The 13,176-nt window shown below is 40.9% G+C and overlaps 1 protein-coding gene across 1 annotated transcript in view; it reads left to right on the forward strand.

Moving 5' to 3' along the window:
- The window catches only part of ank3b (ankyrin 3b), a 155,168-nt gene that overhangs the window by 120,436 nt on the left and 21,556 nt on the right, over positions 1–13,176 (forward strand). The window contains exons 37-40 of the mRNA XM_037691560.1: positions 918–1,040; positions 1,538–1,564; positions 2,089–2,170; positions 3,382–9,564. Coding sequence (XP_037547488.1) covers positions 918–1,040; positions 1,538–1,564; positions 2,089–2,170; positions 3,382–9,564 — 6,415 coding nt within the window. The remainder of the gene's footprint in view (positions 1–917; positions 1,041–1,537; positions 1,565–2,088; positions 2,171–3,381; positions 9,565–13,176) is intronic.

Raw genomic sequence — 13,176 nt, forward strand, 5'->3', positions numbered from 1 at the left:
GCTTGCAGACAGACCCCTCTACCCCTCCTTTCTCTTTCTGAAGCTTAAAGCTTGCAGACAGACCCCGCCCCCTTTTCTCTTTATGAAGCTCACAACTTGCAGACAGTCCCAGTCCCCTCTTTTCTCTTTCTAGAGCTCACAGCTTGCAGACAGACCCCTCTTCCCCCTCCTTTCTCTTTCTAAAGCTTACAGCTTGCAGAATGACCCCACCCTTGCCTCATCCTTTCTCTTTCTGAAGCTCACAGCTTGCAGATAGAACCAGCCCCTTCCTTTCTTTTTCTGAAACTCACAGCTTGTAGACAGATCCTCCACCTCCACCCCTCCTTTCTCTTTCTGAGGCTTACAGCCTGAAAGAGAATGGAGGGGGCGCCTCGGCAATCACTGAGCGGCCAGGCCACCGGGAAACAATGTGTACAATCTTACGTTGCAAACCTGTGAAAGAGTGGGTCCGCAAAAGTCAAACTGCGAAGAATCGATGATTTACTGTACTCATATCAATCCTTATGAGCCTGTAAAGTTCAGTTTGTCTTAACTACATGATTCGTGTCAGGCACCATTATAACCCGACTTTAGTAAATGAGACCACAGTAAAGGACCACTATGATTGTGCTATATAAAAGTAGGCTTTTAATAAAATACATTCTGGAAAAACAAACAAAAGCAATTGAAACTTTGTGTTAAATAAAGAACTTTTAAGCCATATATTTACAGTAGTTTTAAGCTTTGAAGAGCTTTTTTTTTTTTTATCACTGACAGAACAAAAGCACGCTAAAATATTATTTAATATAATCTGTAAATAGCCAGTAAATGAAGCTAATATGTGCACAAAATTAACGTGCATATTAATTGCATTAAGCACAATCTAAAACTCGTCTCTTAATGCTGAATAAAGTGCTCAGAAATGTGTTTGTTTGTAGGTTAGAGATCCCAGTCAGGAGCCCTGCGGCCGCCTCACTTTCCTAAAAGACTGTAAGTCCACAAAAGGCCTCCCGCAAACCGCCGTGTGCAACCTGAACATCACACTTCCTGCGGTGAAAAAGGTACGTCAGCGTGAACTCAGCATTCTGTTTCCACACTCATACTTCATGGTTAGGGTATTTTTGGCCCCATGACTATGAAAGACAGAGAAAGACTTTGGCAAACCTGCTGCCACCGTGTCTTTTATCTGTTAAGCTTCTCTGTTTAAACTCTGGTTACTTCTGCGGTGGCAGTTTTATTTTGACTTCCTGCCTTTTGATTTGGGCATCTTGCTTTTGGCTGAGGGCTTTGTGTGCTAACGAGCTGTTTTGATTATTGGCCTGGCTCTTTATGGCTTGACCTCATTTGCTGTGTTTTGCTTTTGAACGTTGGCGCTTTTTATTTTTGTGTGCGTTTGTGTGTTTCATTTGTGTTTTGTGCGTTATTTTGCAAAAAGTGGCTTCACATCTGAGTTAGAGCTTCTGTCAATCACTCCTTTTTCACTCCCTGATGTTTCTTTCCCTCCCTGCTTTCCATCATGTTACTTCCCCCTGTTTCTGCAATGCATCTTGGGATCCAGGAAATGGAGTCAGATGCCGAGGATGAGGTAAACCACACCCTCCCCACCATGCGCTATCCTCTGCGCCAGATCTATAGCCGCCCTGCTCTGCTATTTAAAGCTTTATTTTTTGAACCACTTCTGCAAGGGCAATGTCAGCTTTCCCTGTCTGCAGCCACCTCCAGCTGCTCAGTTCTGCATGATATGTGGTAGACTTGGAAAAGAAAGTCATGTCTTATGTCCATCCATTGAACACTACAGTGTAAGATACAAGAGGCTCTGAAATTAAAACATTCATCATCAAAAAATTGACCAATCCACATTTAAGGTTTTATCTTGTTAAATATTTTTATTTTCCCATGACTAATTCTAGCTAAATTAGCTAATTTAGTACACTGTCTAATCTAACTAGTGGTATTTAAGCATTCTTTGACATTTTTTTGTAATCGTGTTCATCAGTGAATACAAACTAATGCAGACTAGAAGCTTTGCTTTAATTTGACATCAAAATGTGCTCATTGGGCAGCACTTTGGCATAAAACTGAGGTTTTTTGTGTTTCGTATTGTTGCAGACTGAAAAGCCAGATCGACGTCATACCTTTGCATCCCTAGCCTTACGTAAGCGCTACAGCTATCTGACCGAGCCTGCACCGAGTGAGTTTGATATCATTAATAACAAAAATATTTGCGTTTAAAATTATGCAAAGTCTACTGGATAAGTTAGTTTGCTAACAGTTTTAATTAACATTAAAAACATGAGTGTGTAGAGGTATTTCCTAATGTAACAAATGCCTATTTCTCATCCCACATAACACACAGTCCATGTGCTTGTTAATGACATGATGCATATTGTTTTGCATGAGTCAGAGAGTGTTTTTTTTTTTTAGTTTGTGTGCCATGCTTGCCCACGATGTGAGATGCACTTCTTTCAAGTTTGGTTGGTTTCCACTGTGGTGTTTCACAACTTCTGCATAAATTTTACTTTTACTTACTAACAAAAATATAATGTTTTTAGGGAGGTAAAAGTAAAAATTTATCACAATTTTGTTTTTCCCCTTGTATTTTGAAACTCTTTTTGGCTTTGTGGCGATATTGCAGCTTTGTTTGGTACAAAAATGCATGATGGGAGTCTTGAGTTTGGCTTTTATTGGAAAGTTGTTGTTTTGTTTTTTTTTCCAAGCTTTGCTTGTCACAAGTTTGATGCTGCATGACAAAAGGGACCTAAACCTGAGTTGCAGGCAGCACATTTTGTCATTTTTTGTTTGTTTAATTTTACAAGAGGAAAATGAGGGCGTCTACAGCTCTTTATTTTAACAGTGTCTAAATTGTATTTGGGGAAAAATCATTTTTGGGCCAAACAGATAAAAGGCATTATAAAAAGTGGATGGAATTTAGAGAAACTTAGAAGTATTCGACTATTGGAAGTCCAAAGAGAGAATTTGTTTATTCTGGAGCATTTGTCTTTCCATTTTTTTCTGTCTCAGCCGTCATCGTCTTTGGATCTTACTTTGCTGCTGTGTGTGTTTTATTGGGTTTCTTCTTTTTGTTATTGCTGCTGTTCATCTTGAAATTCTTGAACACATATGAGCACAAATGTTTCCATTTATAACTCCATCTCCAGGTGCACTCAAATGTCTTACCCCACAAATAAAACTGCTGTTATTGTTCCCTTGTTAATTCTACAACTACATCACTGACCAACTCTTCCTCCTCTGGTCTTCTCTTTTTCACATTTATTTTTCTTTTTTTTTTCACCCAACATGTTTTTCTGTTATCTTTTACTATTCTGCGTTCTTTTGATTTTGATTTTTTTTTTTTTTTTTTTACCATCCATTCATCTTAATTTTCTCTAAATTCACCTGAAGAAACAGCAGTCGAACGAAGTGCAGCAGCAAGAGCACTGCCTGCTGGTTACCCTCACAAACCTGTCTTTCCAACCAGACCTTACCCACCATGGTCGGCTGCTCCTATTACCATCCCTGGCCAAGCAAGGACCATCGGAGTGGGGGGTTCCTTCACCCCTACTGATTCCCCGCCAGGGTCACCAGCTGGTTCTCCATTAAAGTCTGCCTGGCCCCTCTCAGCCCCTTCACTTGCATGTCCGGCAACTATAAAAGCTGCCCTAGGAACATCCCCCCCAGCACCTGCCTTGTCATCCCCAGTTAAATCAATGGCTGAGATACCATCATCATCCCCCATCAGGTCTTACAGGACTGTGCCTTCACCCATTAAAACAGTTGTCCAGCAGGGCCAATACCCCATTCAAGGTCCTACTAGCCTTCTGACCTCTGGAAGTAAACCTGCCACAGACCCAGTTTCAATCAAAAACCTTGCTTCGGCATACACATCAAGGACCACTTCCATTCATTCAATACCAAATGGTTCTTTATCTGACAGATCTTCTGCCCCTGTTCCATTTGCAGCACCACCCAAAATGCTCTCCAGTATTTACAGTTCTAATCTGCCTTTTAAAACTGCCCTTGGGTCCACTGTTGTGACAGAAGCAGTGGCAGCCACTCTGTCTTCTGTAAAAAGTACCTCTAGTTTGTCATCTTTAAAAACCTCTGTTGATTCAACACTCTCATCTCGAGGAGGGAGGACTCCTGTGTTATCTCTTTCAACTGGTCAGATGACCGTTGCAGGCTCAGATTTCTCAGCGATGAATGGATCGGCCTCACCTGTAAAATATCTGTCATCCTCCTCAACGCCATCCTCACCCACTTCACGTCTTTTCTCAGAGAGAAGTAGCAGTCTTCAGGACAGGATCCAAGCTACCACACAGGCAGCAACTTCTGGTGTCAGTGCAGCCATAAATGAAGCTATAGATTCATACTCTGTCTCAGGATTTGGCACGCTTAAATCACTATCCTCCTCACGTAGATCTACAACATCAAGTTCTGCATATGGTTCCTTAAGATCTACAACTGCCTCCCCAAGTTCAGCAGTCTCATCTAATACAATGACTGTCCCTGTTTATTCATTAGTCAACGTGATCCCAGAGACCCCTGTCAAACCAGGTCCTGGGTCTCTCAAAATGGCACATCCTGATTCTCCTCGTGTCTCGTCCTTTTCGTCTTCTTGTGTTACTGGAACAAAAATAAAGTCCCAATTAAAGTCTCCTCCATTTATCACTCCACCTATCATTCACCCAACTGCAGCTTCCAACCAGGAAATATTGAAAGATGTTGCAGACATGAAAGAGGATCTAATTAGAATGACAGCTATCTTACAAACAGATACGCAGACAGCAGCCAAAACTGTACAAACATCGCATATTGGCACCCCTAAAGAAGCCAAGTTGGAGGACGAGGAGCCATATACTCTAGTTGAAAAGGTGAAAGAAGATTTAGTCAAAGTCAGTGAAATATTACAGAAAGATATGACTGAAGGTAAGGCCATTGCTGCTAAAGAAAAAGCCTCAGAGCAAGAATGGGAGGAATTTTCCAAAGATGAGATCGAAGAAGCACAAAGAAGTGCCTTCCCCAATTATTATCCTGCTTTAGATGAAGACGCACTCTTTAACCACCAATCTTTATCAAGCAAATTAAAGTTGGCTGAAGTAGTAGATTTCTTAACAAATGACATTGGTGCTAGCTCTCTTTCAAAAATGGCTGATCTGAAAAGTAGATTTGAGGCAGAGTTGAAAACTGATGGGGAAGAGAAACAAAAACGAGTCCTCAAACCATCAATGTCCATACAAGAAAACAAACTCAAAATGCCTCCACCAGTCTCAGGCATGCCCAGGTCTCCTTCAGAGAAGGACCTTAGCAAGCTTGCCGAGTCATATCAAGGGCCGGACACGATACTAGAATCTCCTGAGGACCTGTCTCACGAGCAGGATAAAAGTCCCCTTTCTGACAGCGGGTTTGAGACGAGGAGTGAAAAGACACCTTCTGCTCCTCAAAGTGCAGAAAGCACAGGACCAAAACCTTTATTCACAGATTCACCAATCCCCCCTTGCGTAACTGAGACCAGAACTGAAGTTGTCCACATTAGAAGCTATGAGCAGCCAGACGATCTTTGTGAGCCTGGACTCATGCAGGAGGCTGCATCTGCGCTCCCGACTGTAGAGCTTGAACCTGCTACAGCAAACGCCTTACAGATGAAAATGTCAGAAGATGATGCCTTGATGAACAAAAGCATGTGTCTTAAAGAGGAAACTCATATTACCACAACAACTAGAATGGTATATCACAAGCCTCAACTAACTGATGGCACAGAGATGATAGAAGAAGCCATGTCTGTTAGAGATATCATGAAAGCTTTTCAGTCAGGACGGGATCCATCTAAAGACCTGGCAGGGCTTTTTGAACATAAAGCTAGCCAAGATTCAGTGAAAGGGGATGAACTGACTCCTAGGTTTCTTGACAGAGACATTAAGTCCAAACCTAAGGTTGAAAGGATCATAGAAGTTCATATTGAAAAGGGTCACAGTGCAGCAGAACCAACAGAAGTCATTATCAGAGAAACAAAGAAACACCCTGAGGTTTACATCTACAAAGGTGACCGTGGAATAAAGGAGCTTACTGATTACGATGAGGCTCAACAGGAAGAAGAAGAACTTACTGCAGAAGAATCACTGCCCTCCTTTCTGGAAACATCTCGCGTTAATACCCCTGTGTCACAAGAAGAGGATAGTAGGCCAAGTTCGGCCCAACTAATAGCAGACGATTCATATAAAGCTCTAAAACTCCTCAGCCAGCACTCCATAGAATACTGTGATGATGAATTGTCAGAGGTTCGAGGGGAGTCATATAGATTTGCTGAGAAAATGCTTCTTTCTGAGAAAATTGACCCATCACTGCAGTCTTATTCAGATACAGAAGAATCTGCAGCAGTAGCTGACAAAAAACGCCGCCTAGTTTCTGAGGAAACTGGTAGCACTGAGTTCCCAAAGCAGCAGCAAGGAAGCCCCAAAAGAGAATTTGTTTCTAAGTCATCAAAAGATGGGTCTCCTAAATCAGGTAAATTCCTGCACAAGGATGAACCATCTCAGTTTGACAAGGTGACAGTGCTCCATTACTCCACAGAACAGGGCAGTCCTAAACATGCAGTTTGGATGCGATTTACTGAGGACAAACATGATAAGAGCAGGGATAAGCTGCTTTATGAAGATCGGGTAGATCAGACTGTAAAGGAAGCCGAAGAAAAACTCAGTGAAGTATCTCAGTTTTTCCGTGATAAAACAGAGAAGCTCAATGATGAGCTGCAGTCCCCTGAGAAAAAGCCTGTAAAACGAGAGCTGAGAGAGCCTAGATCCTGGCCTAGCTCAGTCTGTAGCAGCCCAGAGAAAACAAAACAGAAACTTAAAACAGGAGATGAGGGGTTCAGTAAAACCAGACTCAATGAGCCCTCAGTTGGTAAAATGTTTGGAACCTCCACAGTTACTGAAAAGAAAAGCTATAGCTTACCAAGCAGTCCTCAGAAAACTGTTGTCTATAAAACCAGTGAGGATCAATTAAAACAAGAACCTAAGGCTAGTGCATCTGAACCATTGTCTCCTGATCATGTAAAAGCAACATCCAAAGTCAGTGCAGTGAGGATGAAATTTGAATCAGTGGCTCAGAAAGACAATCAAAGTCAACGTAGTCCAACTAAAATTCCTCCACTCGTACAACCAAAACCATCAATAAAGAAATTACAGGAAAGCAAACTTCCTGTATTTGCTGGAGGAAAACCATCAAAAGTTACTGAAACATCAGAAGAAAATGGACATAAAAATAACATTGAGAAATACATAGAATGTACTAAGCCTGTCCAGGTACCAACATCTAAAATCCCCAAAGTAGACAAGCTTCCAAACAGAAACCTCACTGAGGTCTCTCAACAAATTGGAGAAACGAAGACTGAAAAAGCAAATGCTAAAGCTAAAGATACTTCCTCTTGTGCAACTCAGGAAAATAAAAACAGCAATAAAAGCCAGTTAAAGACGCATACTCTCTATGAAAGTGATTCTAAAATACACCAACAAGCCACAAAAAGTGCTAACTCTTCCAAAGAAATAAAAGATGAACTACCCAAAAAAGATGCAGAGGAATCCCTAAACAAAAACCTCAAAAAAAATGCAGAGTCTCATATTCCTGTAAGAACAACTTGCCTCCAATTAGATAATGTCCTCACAAAGAAAGAGACACTAACAAAGCCCTCACAGATACCTATACTATCTAAAACCAAAGGTCTTGAGACTAGTCCAGCAAAAACAGATCTAACCTTTGAAATTCTAGACAATGCACCCAAAGATTCCAACTCTAATAACCTTCTTAGCCCCAGGGAAATACTAGAGAAAGTTATAACTCCTTCTGCTCCAGTAACAACTAAAGAGAACTTTAAGGGCATCAAAACATTGCCTGTTTATGTCCAGGTTGGCAGGCAGGCAGAGAGAGAAGCTAAGGGAGCACTTTACAATGTCAAACAGAAATCAAACTCTATACTAAGCCCCATAAGCCCTGACGATGACACATTAGAGCAGGTTTCTTTCATAGACAGCTCTGGTAAAAGCCCTATTACACCAGAAACCCCCAGCTCCGAGGAAGTCAGTTATGACCTCACATGCAAAACTCCTGATGGCTTTATGGGGTTCATATCAGAACAACCAAGTCCCATCATGGAGGTATCTGAGGAATCAGAGGAAGACGGTCAAGGAAACACAGTTTTCTCTTTTAAAGAAGCCCCTATAAAGAGTAGAACTAGTGTCGATGATACTCAAGCAGACCTTGTTAATGCTAATAAAAAAGTAACAAAAGATATTGATAATCAGCAGGAATTAACTAATAATTTAAACAAAGAAACAGTCACTAGCATGCATGAAGAAATTAAAGAGCAGGAGCAACATAAAGTTTCAAAAGACAAGGGTATTGCATATATTGAGTTTCCTCCCCCTCCCCCTCTCGACTCAGCTTCAGAGCACTCAGACCCAGAAAGAAAAGGTTCCTGTGCCTCTTCAGAGACTGAAACAGAAATGATGGATGTGAACTTGCAGGAAGAGCATGACAAGCATCTGCGAACTGAGCCAATTATACGCATACAACCTCCTTCCCCAGTCCAACCTGGGACAGATGAAAGTCAGTCAAATGCTGATGATGCAGATGAGGAGGATGAGTCCATTTTCCAACCAATTCCTTGCAAGAAATTGATTTCTAAAATTTCTGCGGAGGAGGAGGAAAAGGAGGAACAAGAAAAACCTCTTAAAGCCAAAAGGCATGACAGAAATGGAAATAAAGATCATAGTGGGACCAATGGCTCCAGCAATGGTTCCAAAGGTTCCAATGGCAAAGGAGAGGACAATGAATGTGAACAAAATGGAAATGACCAGTCAATAACGGACTGTTCAATAGCCACAACAGCAGAATTTTCTCACGATACAGATGCGACAGAAATAGACTCTCTAGATGGATATGAACTGCAAGATGAAGATGATGGGCTGTACGAACAAGCGGAATCTCTCCGGCTTATTGGTCTTTCAGACAGTCGAAAAGATGTTTGGGCAATAGACTCGTTTAGGTCCTCTGACCGCCCTTTTCCACAAACTAAACTGGAAGTTATTGAAGAGGAGAAAATCCCAGAGGAATGTCAGAAGGATACTTTGAAAAAAGATACTGCCTTAAACAATGGCAAGGCTGATTGTATGAGTAAAGATCAAGCTCAAAGCCAGGAGCAAAAACATTCAAATAAAGAAGGATTTTCAGACAGTTACTTTAGTTATAAATTAGAAGAAGAGTTTAATTCTCCTTTTAAGACTGTTGCTACCAAAGGCCTAGATTTTGATCCATGGCCCAGTAAAAGTGGCGAAGGAGAAGTCATTGACATGGGAGGGATACAAGGGAACAACAGTGAGCCAAAGCCTTATGGACTAGCAGTCGAGGACCAATCTCAGGCCACAACAGCAGAAACTACTCCAGCTCAGACACCGACAGACGATAGCACGCCAACAAGCGATCCAAACCCATTTCCCTTCTATGAAGGGAAGATGTTTGAGATGACACGCAGTGGTGCGATTGACATGAGCAAGAGGGACATGGTGGAGGAGAGGCTCCAGTTTTTTCAGATTGGTGAGCATTATTACTCGGCGGGCAGGTATAGGGTCAGGGACTTCGAGGTAGATGCCTCCCCACACCACATGGATCATTTTCAGTATAATTTGTCAGTCCCTCAAGTCACAATTGAGACTACAACTGTAAAGATATCTAATGTGACTGGTGGTTACAGCACATGTAGAGACTCAGCTTCCAAAACTGAGTCCAAATTCTCAACTTTTAGAACAGGATTCAAACCTGATCAAAATTTTGATGCCTCAAATAGCACCTTTGATTGTTGTAACGACAACATTTCCGGAACATCTGTAGACAGGTTTTACTGTTTATCCTCCGACTATGCAGAATACTGTAATTGTAATACATCAAACACGGTAGATGACTCAAGTAAAAGACCATTTGTCATGGATCCAAATGACAGCATTTGTTTAGACACAACCAAACAATCCTTAAAACATCAAAACACTTATTACCAAAGCACAGATAATTCTTCTGCACCTTTAAAACAGTGTAGCATTTTACAAATACCGAACAGCAATACTAGCATTATCCCTGACACCCAATCGAACAATTCTCAAGTTGGCAGTATTGAGTTCAACTTGTCTTCAAGACCCACTCATCAGGAGGTCAGTAAGAAAGAAGCACCCTTCATCCAGATAGAAGAAAACCACAAAAAGGACAGAACTGTATCTAGTGTAGCAATAACAAGCACAGAAGCCAAAGAAGTCAAAGGCCATATATTTAAGTCAAAGTTACCCTTGAGAGTGCCTAGCTACAAACTATGCAGTCCCAGGCAACCAGCAATGAAAGACAAGGCACAAGAAAATGTTGATAAATTATCCTTCAGGAAACTTGAATCACAACATAAATTCAGGAAAAGGTTAGACCCTTTTAATGGTTTATTTCCTAAATCTCAAATTCCTATAATAAAAGCCATTGTATACCCTTTTCATCCTCAGGAGCAGAAGGTGGTTAGAAACAAATCTGCAGTAACAAACAAAGGAAGTAAATCAGCAAGAGATAACAAACTACAAACTAAAAGAAAATCCAGTCCTTTAAAAACCAGTGCAGTCGCCTCAAAGAACTTTAAAACAACGTCTGGTAATAGCCATGTAGCCAACACTTCAGGTAAAACTATTTGGAAGGAGGCCGAAACAAACTTAGCAGGGAAAGGTCAGTCCATTGAGGATCAGGAGAACTGCAGCCTCATCACAACCAAGAACACTTCCCTGTCAGAACTATCTAAAGCTTCTAGGAGTTCCCGTCCTTCCTGCACCTCTACCTCCACCTCCACCAGCACCATCACATCAACACCATCCACTAGAGACGTGAAAGCTGAAGTTGAGCAGGCCAGCAGTGAGAGGATGAGGACGAGCAGGAGGAAGAGTAGGCGGACACTTGGAAAGAAGGAGCGTGAGCAGAAGGATGAAGGGAGTCAGGTTGATCAACCAATCACGACTCCTGTGATGGAGAACAAAACTAGTTTGTAATCTCTTTTAAACACTAAGCACTATCTTTCTCTAAAAGATGCATGCTGCTGTTGTAGGTGCTCTGTAATGTGACGTAAGTGTAGCTGTCTTTTCTTCTTCCCGTCATTCTCGTATCTGTGTCCTGTGGTGTCTGATGTAGGCGTAAAGGTGAAGGCTCCTCCACGTAAGGATCCACTTCCTTAGATTTTCAGGTTTAATCAGACTTTGACTCCAGCTCTTTAAATCTCAGAAAAAAAGCAGGACATAATTTTCTTACCTCATCAAAATGGTTTAGAAAAAGACATAAGATTTAGAAAATTTAGAAGATTTTTAAAAGGCAGGAAATACTATTATCAATAAATTCCTCTTAGTTGACACTGGTTTGCACTCAAAGGGCTAAATTAGGAATATGAATTATTTTCTGTTACATTGGCTAATAGCGCACCTCTGTTTCATTGCACACCTAGAAAATGTTAGTCTTGCTTTTCATTAGAAGACACGGCACTCACCTCCACTTCCCATGACCTCAACCTAGAAGTAAATAATTTGAGGGGAGGGAAACACAGCCTTGTTTTTGTATTTGTCTGTTTGCCTGGCGTGTAGTCATTTAGTATATTTGCTCTCTAAAATCACTTTGAAAACAATGCCTTGGCTCAACTTGGAAGCATTGTGAATGTCATCTGCATACAGTGTGAGTATGTGGGAACCCAAGTGCAGCTGGAATACTTTAGATTTCAAGTTGAAGCCATAAGTTGTTTTTATGAGTGAGGGGGTATGTTTAGGCCTGTCGCGATAAACAATAAATCAATTAATCACATGATAAATGAAAATTATTAACCTCATTTTCATTTATCAGCTTTATCGTTTCTTCGTGTCTCTCTCTTTCTACTGAAGACACTGGATGACAAAAGGCTCAACTCCGGTGCTCTTCACTGACCCCTTCCTGTCTTTTTTCTCTTTAAAATCTGTTTTAACTGTCCAAAATTGTGTTTTTGAATCATTAAAAGCAGCTAAGCTGAGAAGCGAAGCTACAAGCTAAGCTAACAGGCCGACCTCTGGAAAAAACCTCCGTCTTGTCGAAGCTCCAAAATTCACGGTTGAAACCCATGCGTTCGTGTAAAAAGTTGTTTTTCTCTGCAAAAAGAAGCTGAGAACTTGTTTATTAAAAGTTTTGTGTGACAAATGCTATGCTAAAGATCTCAAATCACACTGAGCGTCCGCCATTTTGAGAACTGAAAAAAGAAAGACGGCCCAGCCCATGTCACATCAAGGGTCCTCCCTCCCATTTTTCTTAAAGAGACACCCTGGTTGCTCCCTCACTACCATCCTTCAGTTCAGTCTTATACTGCCATCTGGTGGTCAAAAAAGGCACTACATTTAAAACAAATTAAAATGTATTCTTAAATTTGACAATAATTACTAATTATTGTCAAATTTCAAACAATATTATCGTTTATCGCAATCATTTCTGAGACAATTAATCGCCCAGCAAAATTTGTTATCGTGACAGGCCTAGGTTATGTTGCTTGATGGTAGACTGTTTGTGACTAGTGATGTGATCCAAAACTCTTCTTTTCTAAAACTTTTATTACTAATATTACTGAACAGCTAATGTCAGTGTTCATGTGTGACTTCTGTTGTCTTTTCTGGCCATTCAAATCCTCAATCTTTTAATCTAATTAACAGCTGACTGTTCTTATTTTTTTTTGCACAGTCAAAGGTTAAAAGCCTTATGGATGTGATTGAGTTTCTATAGATAAATATTTTGTTTACTTTAGTGGTCAAAATTTTGTAGCTATCCCAAAAAAGACGCTCTGAGATTCCCACTGGAGCCATTTTATCACAATAGGTGTGTATCAGGTTTAAAAAAATATGTTAATCGTTAAGGCTTTCTTCACACAAACTGATGTCCATGCTACAATCTTTTATAAAAATCTGTCATGGATGGTCTTTGAAGGGTTTTGGGGATCATACTGAAAACGCAGTGTGCTTTGTGGAACAACATGATCCACATGATTTGAGCCAGCTTCCATAGAAAGGTATTCATCATTGTGGTGGCCTTGTATCAAAGTCCTGGACGCAGTGTGGGGGAGTTCTGTGGAGCTTATTCATGACTTGGGGTTCACGCACCCTAAAGTGGCTTTGTATCTGAGAATTTGAT

The sequence above is a fragment of the Nematolebias whitei genome, chromosome 17, assembly GCF_014905685.2.
Source record: "Nematolebias whitei isolate Nwh7 chromosome 17, NemWhi1, whole genome shotgun sequence".
Classification (NCBI taxonomy): domain Eukaryota; kingdom Metazoa; phylum Chordata; class Actinopteri; order Cyprinodontiformes; family Rivulidae; genus Nematolebias; species Nematolebias whitei.